Source organism: Natator depressus, chromosome 1 (genome assembly GCF_965152275.1).
Source record: "Natator depressus isolate rNatDep1 chromosome 1, rNatDep2.hap1, whole genome shotgun sequence".
NCBI classification, from domain to species: domain Eukaryota; kingdom Metazoa; phylum Chordata; order Testudines; family Cheloniidae; genus Natator; species Natator depressus.
This window is the reverse complement of record NC_134234.1, coordinates 118,096,814-118,110,561: the sequence shown is the minus strand read 5'-3', so window position 1 is coordinate 118,110,561 and position 13,748 is coordinate 118,096,814. Positions and strand designations below refer to the sequence as shown.

The following is a 13,748-nucleotide window of genomic DNA, read 5'->3' as shown; positions in this document are numbered from 1 at the left end:
TTTAAAAATAGACTGAAATTTGTATTGGGATATGAAGGAACCATGAAAAGAATCAGCATATCACATACTACTTCTTAGATTCACAGAAAATAAAGCATTTTTTTTTATCAAGAAGAGACATTAAAAGCTACATAACAAAAATTGAACTTACTGCATCTTTTTCAGGGTTGCAGACTTTCACCCAGAGTATATGATCTAAGAGCCAATCAATAGGTTTCTCCTTATAAAACATAAATATGAACTCTACAATAAGAGTGATATCTGGAGATTGGAACATTTTACCTGTAAAGATATTATTCTAAATTAATAATAGTAATTCTGAAACAACTCTTTTGAGATCACGAGCCTAGAGACCATATTGTTTGTGCTAAGGCAAGTTGTATTACCATCTCACAATTGGAAATCCCAGCTGATATCACAAAGGGACATGTCAACAAGTTGAGCAAAACTATATAAACAGGAAAACTTCACAAAAGAGCTCTTTACAATCTTACAACTCCCAACATCTTTAAAATACTCAACTTGCATAATAAAACACAACTCAATGTAAATACAGAATTTTTCAACAATTCCAAGAACAGAGAACTTTAGAATACAAAAGTCAAATTTAAAATAGGACCAGATTTCTGTAAACCATTAGCAATACAATGTTGAAGATTATTTCTCCATATTAAAAATATTAATTTTGTGTTTATATAGAGAAGAGGGCAAATGAGAGTTTGTGATTCAAAAAAGGTATACAGTGGAAAATTTACTATTACCTATTATGACCTTCTATTAATTTATTAGTTCATTGGATTCTCAGTATATTTTAACTCTATTGTAAATTTATACTATTCTAACTGCATAGTATTTAGTTGGTCAGTATTAATGTAAAAGATACAATTCAAGAGGAAAAACTTTGTTTTCATTCGTCTCTGAATTATAGATATTTAAATAATTCATTAAAAATCTCTAGTAAAAACATCGTGTTAAACACAGAGTTAATTACAGCCACAAATCAGAATGTTTCCAAAACCAATTTTATATCTCCAGAAACACATTCAAAGTGAAAAACTTTTAAACTATTTTTTATGCTTATATTCTGCAAATTATTGAAGTTCTTTGACTAATATTAAAATGGATCCATCGACTGAATCTGTCTGGCAGCTGGTGTTGTTAGACTCCAAACTCATCCAGAATTAACTTTTTGTTCTTGATATTTTAACTGGAAAAAATTTAAAAACTTGAGTGAGCACCTCACCCGTGCTACATGGCCCCTTCATGTTAGGGGTTCTAAAAACCTCTAGATCCAGCCATGGGAGGATTCCCCCAACATAGGAACTGCGGAATACAGTTGTAAGGCTGCCTTCAGAGGACTCCCTTGCAAGCTTTGGCATAGGGGACATGTCCAGGACAGGGCTGTAGCACTTGGTGCTCAGAATCTCTGCTGTGCAAACTGCAGGTCACAGGCAGCTGGAGACAGGCTGCCATAGTTCAGACAGGACCCCAGAGCTGCCTATGATATACCATGGATTGCCCAGCAGCCCAAAATTGGGAGGGCATCCTCTCCCTCAAAACTGATGACTCTGTGCTGTGCTTCTTAGAGGTGAAGCACAGAATTCCACTCTTTATAATTTATTTAGTGATTTATTTAGTTTAAATGACAACACTTAACGACTACATATTCAGCACAGCATACAGAGAATGCAACTTCTGTTATGATGTATGGATGGTAGAATTCTAATATTTTTTGGCTGTCAGTCAAAACCCCTCATCAACAAGGATGAATTTGCCACCTCTGTGTATAAACAATTTTTTTTCTATCACACTTTTTAAAAAAACAGATTAGATGTATGCATAAATAAGACTTACAGCCAAGACAAATTTTAACAAAAACAAAACACCATTTTTATAAATGAACTTGTAAGCTAGCTAAGGCTTTCAACAGTGTACGGCTAAAGCCACATCTCTATTAACATTTCAATTATTTTTCTATGTTAAATCAATAGGGACAAAGTGATATAACAGGCCATCAATATGCTAGCCTTTTGAGATCTGGATATAAATCTCATCCCAAGTCATAAATAATGATTTATTTGGCTGCCCCAACATCTTTGTTTCTTCACATTACCAAAATTGTACAACTTGTAGTATGTGTCCACATAAAGAACCAGAAATGGAATAGCAGAGATGGCAAATCAAGAATAATAACTGTGTGAAGAATTTTGCACTGTGGATGATTATACTATGTCTACATGTCTCTAGCCAATGCTATTAATCACACACTTTCATGAATACTACATTCATTCAACTTAAAAATAGAATAAGTAGCTAAATTGGGAGCATTAGACTCGTGATTTAACTCTCTCAATAAAAAACACTGTTAAGATGTGGTGTAGTCATGGGTAAATCCTGCTGAAGGCCTACTAGCAATAACATCTGAATGAAATGGTTACAGAATGGAATAAGCAGTAAATATAACACATGGGAAAGCAAGAGATAAAAAGGAGAGAGAGCAGCTGGAGACAATTAATTAATTTAGTTTTAAAAGTAATTGTTTTCAGAATCCATATAAAGAAAAGCCAACAAACAGGCAGGCAATCAGGTATAACTCAACTTCTAATCCTTGAGTTCCAATTAGTTTTACTCATGATTTAACCAGAAACTCTATGAAATAAGCAAATTGTAATAAATAATGCTTATTTATTATTCCCCAACGGTAGGGGTGAGGAGAGAAAGGTGCCCCTTTTAAAGATGATCTGTAAATATACTTTAAAAAGTAACTCACAGGTAAGCCTGCAAGTCTGTCATGGAGGTCATGGAAGTCACGGATTCATCCGCCTCCCACCAAGTTTTAGTTAGGGGTATATAGTAAAATTCATGGACAGGTCACGGGCCATGAATTCTGGTTTACTGCCTTTGACCTGGCCATGACTTTTACCAAAAATACCCATGACTAAAACGTAGCCTTACTTATAGGTAGAGCCCTGGAAATCTGCAGATATCTGTTTTATATCTGTGGACCATGTTTGGGATCTGATACAGATACAAATTTTGTATCCACATAGGGCTCTACTCATAGGGTTATAGGCTGCATGTCCCAAATTGCAAGTGTAAACTAAAGATTCAGCACATGATAGATTTTATATATTTTGCCTTTTCCGTCTTAAAAAACTGCAGATCACAAGCTCCCGCATGCCACAAGACATTCCAGCGTATACTATGCTAATTAAGAAAATCTATAATTAATTTTACATTACTTGTAAAACCACAGAATTTCATACAAAAATCTACATTAAGAGAATGGTTAGATTGTGAAGCAAATTCCGAAACCCAAGTAAAATCCATAATTAAGGTTTATCAGCACAACCCAGAAATTGAGATCCATGGCATTCTAGTTCCAGGCCAGTCTCCCGAGATAAAGTTTGGGCAGTCACAGAGTTACAAGGTGTACACAAAACTCCTTAGCAGGAGTAACAGAGCTGCTTGGAGGACAGAAGTAAATGAACTCTTAGCTCTCCACTCGAGGCTGGTCCTTTTCCTCTTCTCACCCTTGTCCCTTGTGGAGCCATGACACTAATAGGAGGTATTTCAGCTGGAAGGAACCCTAACTGTGTGACTCAAGATGAAGAGAACACTTGTTCTTGCCTGGCTTAAGAACTGGAAAATTTCTTCCTCTCATTTGGGGCGGTTCCTGTCTCCCCATTGCTTTTGTTGTTTGATCCTACCACCTCATTGTCAAAGTACGGATCACCATCTCCTCCCGTTTTGGTTTGGGGGAAGGTTGCTGGCTGATGTTTTCAACCCAGTGGACACCCATTCTGCTTGCTATACAGCCCTGTTAAGGATCATATCTCCCTCACTTCCTGTGCATGAGAGGAACATATTAAAAACACATTTGATATTAAGCTGACTTCAGGGGAATGCAGATTCTTTAATTATTGACAAAATTCTGAAATCAAGAGTCTAATTTTACATCCACTGTTTCCCACCACCTTAATACAATGAACTGAGACACAACTTCCTTTGCAAACAAATATGTGGGTAGAGATCTGGGTCTTTAATTGAAATGTTGGAAAAGAATGAAAAAAACCTCAGGGTTACATTCCACTAGCCACATTTCAGATTCTTCTTCCTGTTCTGGGCTCAACTTATGATCTTTGTATTTGGGATCAGTAACGTTGACTAACTAATGGAAAGATGTCATAACTTCTCTGAATCAGTTTCCAATTTTATCATTGTGTGGTTCTAGTTCATTATGGTTAATTAGATCAAACCAGACTGACTCTAGTTGTATCAACTTTCAAAGTGTTAAATTCCTTTGAAAGCTCTTTCAGCTGCATTTATGTAAGTTTTGTGCCTCTCAGTAAAATCTATTATGGTGTGGGAAACAAAGAACACTAAAATTACTCTCATGACATAGTGGTGGTCAACCTGCTAAGATTCTGGACTCTGCATTTTCTGTCTCAACATTGTTGTAATTATCCTAATCACTGTAAATGACAGGTGGTATTTGTGACTCCATCCCTAGAAAGGGGACAGGCTCTGGAAGTCACATGGTTGCTTCAAGTGGTAGCAGGAGGGTAGGATAGAACCTTTTTGCAAAAGAGACTAATTTTTATGGCTGCTGACCCTTGGAAACTTATAAGGTCTCTAATGGCCAAAAGACATCAAATTTACTTTGGGCTGGGTGAGTTTTCTTGATTTTGTCCCTTTGCTTCACATACGCAATCTTCTTTTAACGTCATTTTTATTTTGCCAAAAATTAGATAATTAGAAAGAAGACATATTTAAAATTTGATTTTCCATATTTTTAAAAGCAATTTAATTTTTAGTTATAAAAGTGTTCTCATTTTCCATAGCTTAATTCTGACTCAAACATCCATAGGTAACCGCAATTATTGTAGTGTATAGTTACAGCATATAGCCATAAAAGTCAATCCATTTTTATTCCCTGTTCCATTACCAGTATAAAGGTGGCACTTTTTGAGGTCATAGCACTATTAATCAGAGATTCTGTGGCTGAACTTTCTTTTCAAACTACTAAACTGGACATTTTTCTTACCAATGAAACCCAGCTGAGAAAATTCTAGAATCATCCAATCTTCAGAAGAGAGTTGAAGTGCAAAATTTTTTATCGTGCTGAAATAATTCTGCTTGACAACAATGTCATCTTCAAGCTAGGGGAATCAAACACTTGTATTAACACAAAGCAGGAAGAGCAAAGCAAAAATAAAAAGTACAGCAAGGAAAAAGTAGTCCTAAAATATATTTATCCATAGATTTCTAGTGCAATCACCACCCTAGTATCCAGGAATCGTACACAAGAATTATTACTGTAGAAGCATGATCACCATCCACTTATTTGAGGATAATTAGTTTGGAGACTCTTTATAGCAAAAATCCAGGGATATATACATCAACTATCTGGGAACACACAAGAGTGAACTGGATAGGAAATAGTTTTAAAAAACTTTTCTCTTTACAAGCGTATAATATCTAGATAAAGATTCCATTCAGCATGTATTTAACTGCTGTTAAAAAAACAACGAGGAGTCCACTGGCACCTTAAAGTGGAAAACCAGTGTTGACAGGGCCAATTCAATCAGGGTGGATGTAAGGTAACTCCCTTCTCTTCATGTGTCAGTATATTTATGCCTGCATCTGTAATTTTCACTCCATGCATCTGAAGAAGTGGGTTTTTTACCCACGAAAGCTTATGCCCAAATAAATCTGTTAGTCTTTAAGGTGCCACAGGACTCCTCATTGTTTTTATGGATACAGACTAATATGGCTACCCCTCTGTTACTTAACTGCTGTTAGATTATAAGCTATCAATAATGATCTCTCATCCTTGATCAAAAGGCTGTGGCAATATTAAATACTTTAGTACACAATTGCTTGATGTTGCTACTTTCTGGCATATAACAGAACTGTACCAAAAGGGAAAGCACCATCTTTTAACTTCTATAATATTTTATTTGGTATTTTCCCTGCACGTTTCTTAGATGGGAAAGTATGTGTGCATTTTATAATGGGCAATAAAAATAACAGCTTGAAAACAGAAGCTATAGTCCCATTCCCTCAATAGCAATTGTCTCAGCAAATGTAGAAAGCAATTATCATGGAAAATAAGCATAGAAATGTTTACATAACTCAAAGCAGTACAATCTCCATTTTAGAATTATGCTTATGAAGCAAATACTGGCATGATTAAACAATTTTTAAAAAAATTTCAAATGTTCCATAGTAGTGAGAGTTTTGGACTCTATCCCCAAAATTGCCCACTTTTGCTTACAACTGTTGCCCATAGTGGAAGCACTGAATACTAGTACCCATACATATGTTTCCTCCTATCGCATGTGTTGTTTGTAGGCACACAAATGACTAAGTGTGAGTTTCCAGATATAGATTAATTGGTTATATTGTTTACTTTACTTCACATGAATACATGTATTATTTGTAACAAAACTGACATCATAGCAGATGACTTCACAATAATTTAGAAATTGGCATGAGACACACAAGGTGGGTGAGGTATTATCTTTTATTGGACCAACTTCTGCTGGTGAGAGAGACTAGCTTAAGCTTACATAGAGCTCTTATTTCAAGTCTCACTGAAGTTGGTCCAATAAAATATACTACCTCACTCACCTTGTCTCTAATATTTGGGACCAACATGACAACAACACTGCATATATAAAATGGCATATCAACAGTGAGGTCCACTAAAGTTACATGGGAAGAGAAACAAACAGCTAATATGTACCCCCCCCTCCATAAAAAAGGATGAATCTCAACACTGATTTTTTATTCTTCTTCATGTATTTATTGTCACAAATATAACTAATTGGTAAGAACCAGTTTGAGTGATTCAACACAGTGTGAAAATAAGATAGGCCATAAACATGCATTACTTCTTATTTACTAAAAAAGATGCATCTGATGAAGTGAGCTGTAGCTCAAGAAAGCTTATGCTCAAATAAATTTGTTAGTCTCTATGGTGCCACAAGTACTCCTTTTCTTTTTGCGAATACAGACTAACACGGCTGCTACTCTGAAACCTTCTTATTTACTATATGTAGTGGGGTAGCATTCAAAGGCTTCCATCAGGACAGGAGCCCCACTGTGGTAGGTGCTATACAAACCCAAGGGCAGGATCAAATCTTCCTAATAGCTTAAATTCTAAAATTACTGTCTTATAACTGCATCTATTGGTGTACTGTGAGACAGAAGGCCAAAGTTTATGTGCCCTCAACCATCCTGATAAGAGATACTACAGGACAACACTGAAGGGACTAGGTATATTGTGCAGAATCTGAATAAAGAGAAGGAACTTTACACTTTTTTGTAAGCTATCAACGCCTTTATTTCTACATGTTTATGGTAGGATCTAACTGAAAATTTCTTCATGGCCATGATTCCTTAAAGGCAATCAGATCATCATTCTCTAGTGCCATTTTTAATCAGTAAAGGTAGAGTGTAATATTGGTATTGTTACCCCTTTTTGATCTGAGCAGCTAGTCAAATTTTGGGGCTCTGGCAATGTTCCAGTTGCAAGTAAAACTGATGGAGTCTGGTAATCTCCTTGATACAATCTTGTTTATTTACAAGGATTGTACAAAATCCTGCTTGTCTGAACATAGGAGGAACAAAGAACAAAAGGGGCAGTTTCTTAGTTTACAACCCTAAGCATCTTTAGCCAACACCACACCCAAAACTCTAGCTTTTTCCAGAGTCACATTGTGCTCACAGGCTACTGCTTGGCTTTCTTGCTTTTTACCTCTGCCTCTCTTTCTGTTCTTGTCTGTTCTAAGTTTGTGTGTTCTCTCTCACACAATACCCAGTGGAACCCTCTGTTCACATGGTGCTAGTTTCTAGACAGAATCTAATAAGCTTTGCTTTAGGTGTGGGGCCTTAACTATATCTTACAACCAGGGGTGAGCTGGAGCCGGTTTGCATGAACTGGTTGTTAAATTTTGAAGCAGTTTTAGAACTGGTTGTTAACCTGCTTCCCCGCAGGGGGTGCTGAGGCTTTCATGGGCTCCGGCCGAGAAGTGATGTAACTCCTCCTCCAGCTGCCGGGGGCGCTGTGGTGCAGGAGCCTTGTGGGCTGCCGTCTGGCCCTGGGCACGAGCCCTGTTGCTGCTGTGGCTCCCCCGACCCCTGGCCCTGGGGCTCCCGCTGCTGCCTGGTGGGTCCGTGGCTGCTCTGCTGGGCCTGGGCTGCATCCTGCTGCTTGGGCTGCTCCAAGCCGCTCTCCACACGAGTACCCACCACCCTGCCCGCAGCCAGCCCATCTCCAGCTCCTGCCGCACCCCCTGCCCTACCCGCAGCCAACCCCTGCCGCACCCCCTGCCCTGCCTGCACCCCGCCAACCTCTGCACACGCACCCCCCTGCCCTGTCTCCAGCCAACCCCTGCCGCACCCCCTTGCCTGAACTAGCTAGCCCCGCACCCCCTGCCCTGCCTGCAGCCAGCCCCTACCTCCACTCAGCCCCTGCCCTGCCTCCAGCCAGCCCCACACCCCCTTGCCTCCAGCCAACCCCACACCCCCTGCCCTGCCCGCAGTCAGCCCTGCACCCCCTGCCTCCAGCTAGCTCTGCCCCACGCCCCTATCTTCAGCTGGCCCCACATCCACTGGTGCCCTGCAGCTCCCAGGGCAGTAACCCTGCACACCTGCTTCAATGAGGGGGGCAGGGAGCAGCTGGGACCCACACATGTGCACACCCTAGGGTGACCAGACAGCAAGTGTGAAAAATCAGGACAGGGGGTGGGGGGTAATAGGAGCCTATATAAGAAAAAGACCCCAAAATCGGGACTGTCCCTATTAAATCGGGACATCTGGTCACCATAGCACACCCCCAGGGAGTGGCGGGGACCCACACATGTGAAACGGAGCTCATTTCTAGTTCAGGCCCATCTTTTTAAAAAATAACTTTAGGTAGGGTTAACATACATCTGTATTTTCCCAGACATGTCATACTTTTTGGTTCTTAAATCGCCGTCCGAGAGGAATTTTCCTGGGAAAATACGGACGTATGGTAACCCTACTGGTACAAAAGATACATACTGTGGCACATCCTTTAAATCAGAACTTTTTATAGGGAACCGGTTGTTAAGATTTTGACAGCTCATCACTGCTTACAACTATCAAAGAAAGGGTGTGCTCACACACCAGTTTGAATGAGGTTTTAGCTCAACCCATAACAAGGTTTCACCCAGCTCATAACAGTATAACATACATTTTTTTTTAATCTATGTACATTCAATCTTTCAGATGTCCTGCCAAGTCTTAAAGCATCACTGGACTCAGTGGCCTCCCATTTTAGAAAAAGGGAGTCATGGTTAGTTAACCACCAAGATAGGTCAGTTTTTAAAAAATTCTCACTTTAATTCACCTTCATTTTGGGACCCCCACAGCTAATTTTCTTCTTTTCTCCCTGTGTATAGATATAAGTTCCATACTGTGATTAGGTGGTTTTATATGTCAGTAAGGGGCAGTGTTGGCAGCAAATGTTGCCTGAAGAAAACATGCTGCTGTTTCTTCTAATAGCAACTCAAGCCCTAAATGTATTTGAGGGGGAGGAGAAGGTGGGGTTCTACCTGAAAGCAGGAATAAAAGGTGAAATCTACTCAGGGCTACATTTAAGTTTATTTTAAATTTTTCAGAACTGTTACAGCTTTTACCACAATCTTATCTTTTAGTTAAAAGCAGTGAATCTAGCAACTCACTTAAAAGAATCTGTATTCAATACACAGTCACATTAGCTTATGCGCCAAAGGACACAAAAACTGTATCTAGGCCTCTTCAAAACCAATTAAAAATAACGCAGCATCTAGAGCTCTACTTCCACCAACAACTATTCTATTGTTTCTTTGCATCATAGAGGCTCCACTCCTACCCCTTTCTTTGGCATATGAAAAAATTAAATAGTCTGTGTTCCTTCATGTTTTTTGTCACATCAGCAGTTTTTTGCCACACTTATGCATATAGACAACTGGCTTTCCAGTTTAGGCATCGTATGTAATTCAACTTATACACATTCACTAATACTATAATATCCATAATTGCAATCACGCTACAAATATATAATCATTCTATTTATATTCTATTTAGGTTTTTATGATGTGCCTATCACCAAGGCATCTTTGAATAGCTTTACACATCAAAGAACAGCGATTTACCTGAATATAATAAATGCCCTTTTTCTGGGCATACATCATAAGAAAACAATAGTCCAAGTTTTGTTTTGTTCGCCATCTGAAATTAAATGTTAAAAAAAAAAGTCAAGGAATTACAAAATAAAAAAAAATTTCACAATACATAGTGAATTGCATAACAAAGAATGACAAGTTACTACACATTATTTGAATGATAGAACAATTATATCAGGCATTATTCTCCCAGGAAAGCCTCTGTCTGAAAAAATCCAAAAACAAAAAAAACAACAGGTGAATGCCCCCCGCCCCTCCGTATGCTGTAACACAAAAAGAGGAACGACCCAACTGAATCTGATATTTTGCAGCTATTTAAGCTTTCTCTAAAAATATATGGGGTATTTCAAATGGTAAGTGAGCAATACTGTTGAGTTTCATACACTGTTCTATTCCTGACAGCACGAAGGAAAACAGAAAACAAGAACAGACAACCTACGTGATGTTATGCAACAAAAATTTTATACGCTGTTATATTCTGAACTCCCACTGCATCTTCCCAGAATTTAACATTAAAGGAAACCCACAAAGCTTAACATTTAGGCTTCAATCCTTAAGAAAAAAACATGCAGGAAGTGCTTCATGCAGATGCATTCACCCATGCGGTTTTTTTGTTTGTTTGTTTGTTTTTTTGCGCAGAATTAGGGCCTTTTTCCCCCCACATAATTTAAAGAATATATGAAAAATGTTTCCAGAATTCACACTCAGTCTGGCATTACATAAACAAGAAAGGTCTGAGGGAAAAATCTTACCTGACTCTTTCTTTTGAGTCTCCAAATGTCTCTTTTAAATTTGTCAAGTCAGGATAGTAAGTTGCAGGTGGGGATATTATTTCCACCAAGCCAGAACTGATTTCTGTAGAAAATCTATCATCAGAAACATCAAGTAAATAAGTGCAGTGGGACTATTTATTTATTTATTATTGGTGCAGTTACTGTGTCTGACATAAAACATATTTGTAATCATTTGGAACAAATGCATAATGTTATTTCACAATATATCAGAATGAAGGCTCATCTTCTAACTTTTATGATATGCAGGATTTATGTCTGGTAAAATTACATTCTTAATTTATGTTGACAGCATAATACGGCAGTACAGTTTTTTAAACAAGCAACATAAAACAAAACTAGTATTAAAAGTTATTTTCCTAAGTGAGTCTTCCAGAACAATAACTCCTCCTCTCTACACTATATTCTAGTTAATCTAATGATGTCAATTTTTAAAATACCTGCGCTTTCCCTTCTATAGCTCAGTTTGAGCATACCACTGCAAAGGATAGCATGAATGCAGATGTCATAGAATCCATTTATGTCACGCCAAATCCACTTAATCCCATTTACTGTTTTACAGTTTAACCTACTTAATTACTTCCCCTTGGTTTGTCTTCATGCGCTTATTTTTTCTGAAACCAAAACCATCCTGAGAAAAAAAAAAGAGTAACCAAAACATTTCCTTCACACCACAGCTTTGTTAAGAAAACAAAACAAAACAACCCCCACAACTTACTCTTTCTCCAGGATTGCTACAACGCTGTGTACATAGTCAAGATCTGTCTGGAAAAGAAAAAAAAGCAGTTTTGGAGCTACACTTTTCCCCTTTAAAAAGAAAAGGTATTTTAAATTGTGACATTTCACAACCATAATTTTAGAACACAAGGTGTTCAAACAACAGAGAAAAGGGATTTTTTTTTAAACTGGAGACGTAATTAAAAATAGTAACACTTTTTAAATGTGTGCTGCAAAAAAAGTTTGGTGGGGACTGACATGAAATGAGATTCATGCCAGAAGAATTTATTTTTTTCTAAACCTACAAAAGTGATATTACGTCTACGAAGTGTTCTACGTAGTGAAACTGCTCATTAAAAAAAATCATAAGAAATTTAAAGTCTAGTATTTGCACTGCTCAGGTGAATTTGTAGTGAAGTAACTAGAACCAACTAGTTGCATTAGATTTCAAGACACCCTCATAATTTGAGTTTTTTGTTTTGGCAGTGGGATAGTGCCAATATCTGTGCTGAGAGGAGCAGTGAGGGGGGCTTGAAGGCATATTCTGGTACTGGGAAGTGTTCTGGCTCTAGTGCTGGCACAGGTTTCAGCATTGATATTGGTGGGCCTGTCTTTCTCGCTTTAGATGGCGGTGCTGGTGTCCTGGTGCTATCCTTCGTTGATGTTGAGGGCTTCTTTCTCAGTCCAGAATCATCTCTGCGGGATAGACGTATTGCCTCTCCACGCTGTGTTTGCACTCGGTGTGGGCGTGCCTTTCTGCTTTGGAGGATGGAGTTGGGTCTTTCTTCCCCACCAACCCAAGGTAGACACGGTCAGTATCGGGGATGCCAGTGCCTGCACAGATGGTTTTGGTGCCTTCTTCACCTTCCTTTTCCTTTGGAACCAGGGGTGTGGCGCCTAGTCATCAGAGCACTTTCCTAAGACAAACTTCTCTGTTCCTATCTCGATCCAGGAGTGGAGACATCCTCCAAAGTTACCCTCCTGGATTGCTCCAAGAGGTGTAGTTTGAACTTGACATCCCAGGATTTCTGGGTGCGGGACAAAAAGAGCAGCAGGTATCATACTTACTGGGGATCTGTGCTTGCTTCCCCAAGACAGAACAGGCACCTGCTCTGTTAGCCTACCAGGGGCATTAGTACACTGAAGGAAAGACAGGGTTTGAACCCAGTGAGTTTTGAATACACCATAGCTAGTGGTTGCCACAAAGCACCTCATCCTGCTGTACAGGGGCATGTCCAGGAGGGTCTCCCCAATCTGCTTTAACTACTACTATTTTTTTTTTTGGCAGGGTTGACGAATTGGGGGGAGAAAGACCAACAAAACTTAAATGAAGAAATTAACTAAAGGGAGAATCGAGGAGACATTTCTTCACCAGAGAAGAGTTACAGAAATCAGAAGTGGGTTGAGTCACAGGCCAGGTTCTGTCTCACTACCATGGGCAGAAGAGGGAGCTGAGGGAGGGGCCAGGCCGCTCTGCCCTTTATTCCCTTGTATGGCTCCACTAAGAGGCACAGGGCATACCAGACAGTCCCACCAGACATTGCTAGTCAAAAGATTCCAAGCTTACAACTATGTAGTGCTTGCACACCTATGGTGGAATCCATGCATACCTGAAGAATTACTAGTTTTAGGAAAAATATTTACAGATAAACAAGTTTTCTACAAATAGACAACTCGAAGTCAGATTATCTCTCTTGGAAATAAAGACGTTAAAATGATCAATTATAATATCTATTAAGGCCCCAAATCACATGCTTAAGTGCTTTCTTAAATAGAGATGGTCTTATGAAACAGGGTCTAAATTTTACTAGAGACAAATTTCTACTAGCAATCTCTTAAGTCTGATTTAAATGATGTTGCAAAAATAAAGTTTTACAAATCACTTAAATCAAATCCTGACCTTCTATAAGGTAAAGGTCACCAACATTCTAAACCTGCCCTATTATACAACCTATTCTTCTGTAATATGTACCCAATTCTGGAAAAAGTGAGCCTTTTAATTTATAAATCAAAGCTGAAAATCAGTCTTTGTTACAGTTTT

At 38.7% G+C, this 13,748-nt stretch overlaps 1 protein-coding gene across 1 annotated transcript in view; it reads right to left on the bottom strand.

Moving 5' to 3' along the window:
* MGAT4A (alpha-1,3-mannosyl-glycoprotein 4-beta-N-acetylglucosaminyltransferase A) overlaps positions 1-13,748 on the bottom strand; it is a 144,991-nt gene that overhangs the window by 39,808 nt on the left and 91,435 nt on the right. The window contains exons 6-10 of the mRNA XM_074965240.1: positions 11,709-11,755; positions 10,952-11,065; positions 10,170-10,245; positions 5,048-5,162; positions 152-282 (exon numbers count right to left, since the gene is read on the bottom strand). Coding sequence (XP_074821341.1) covers positions 152-282; positions 5,048-5,162; positions 10,170-10,245; positions 10,952-11,065; positions 11,709-11,755 — 483 coding nt within the window. The remainder of the gene's footprint in view (positions 1-151; positions 283-5,047; positions 5,163-10,169; positions 10,246-10,951; positions 11,066-11,708; positions 11,756-13,748) is intronic.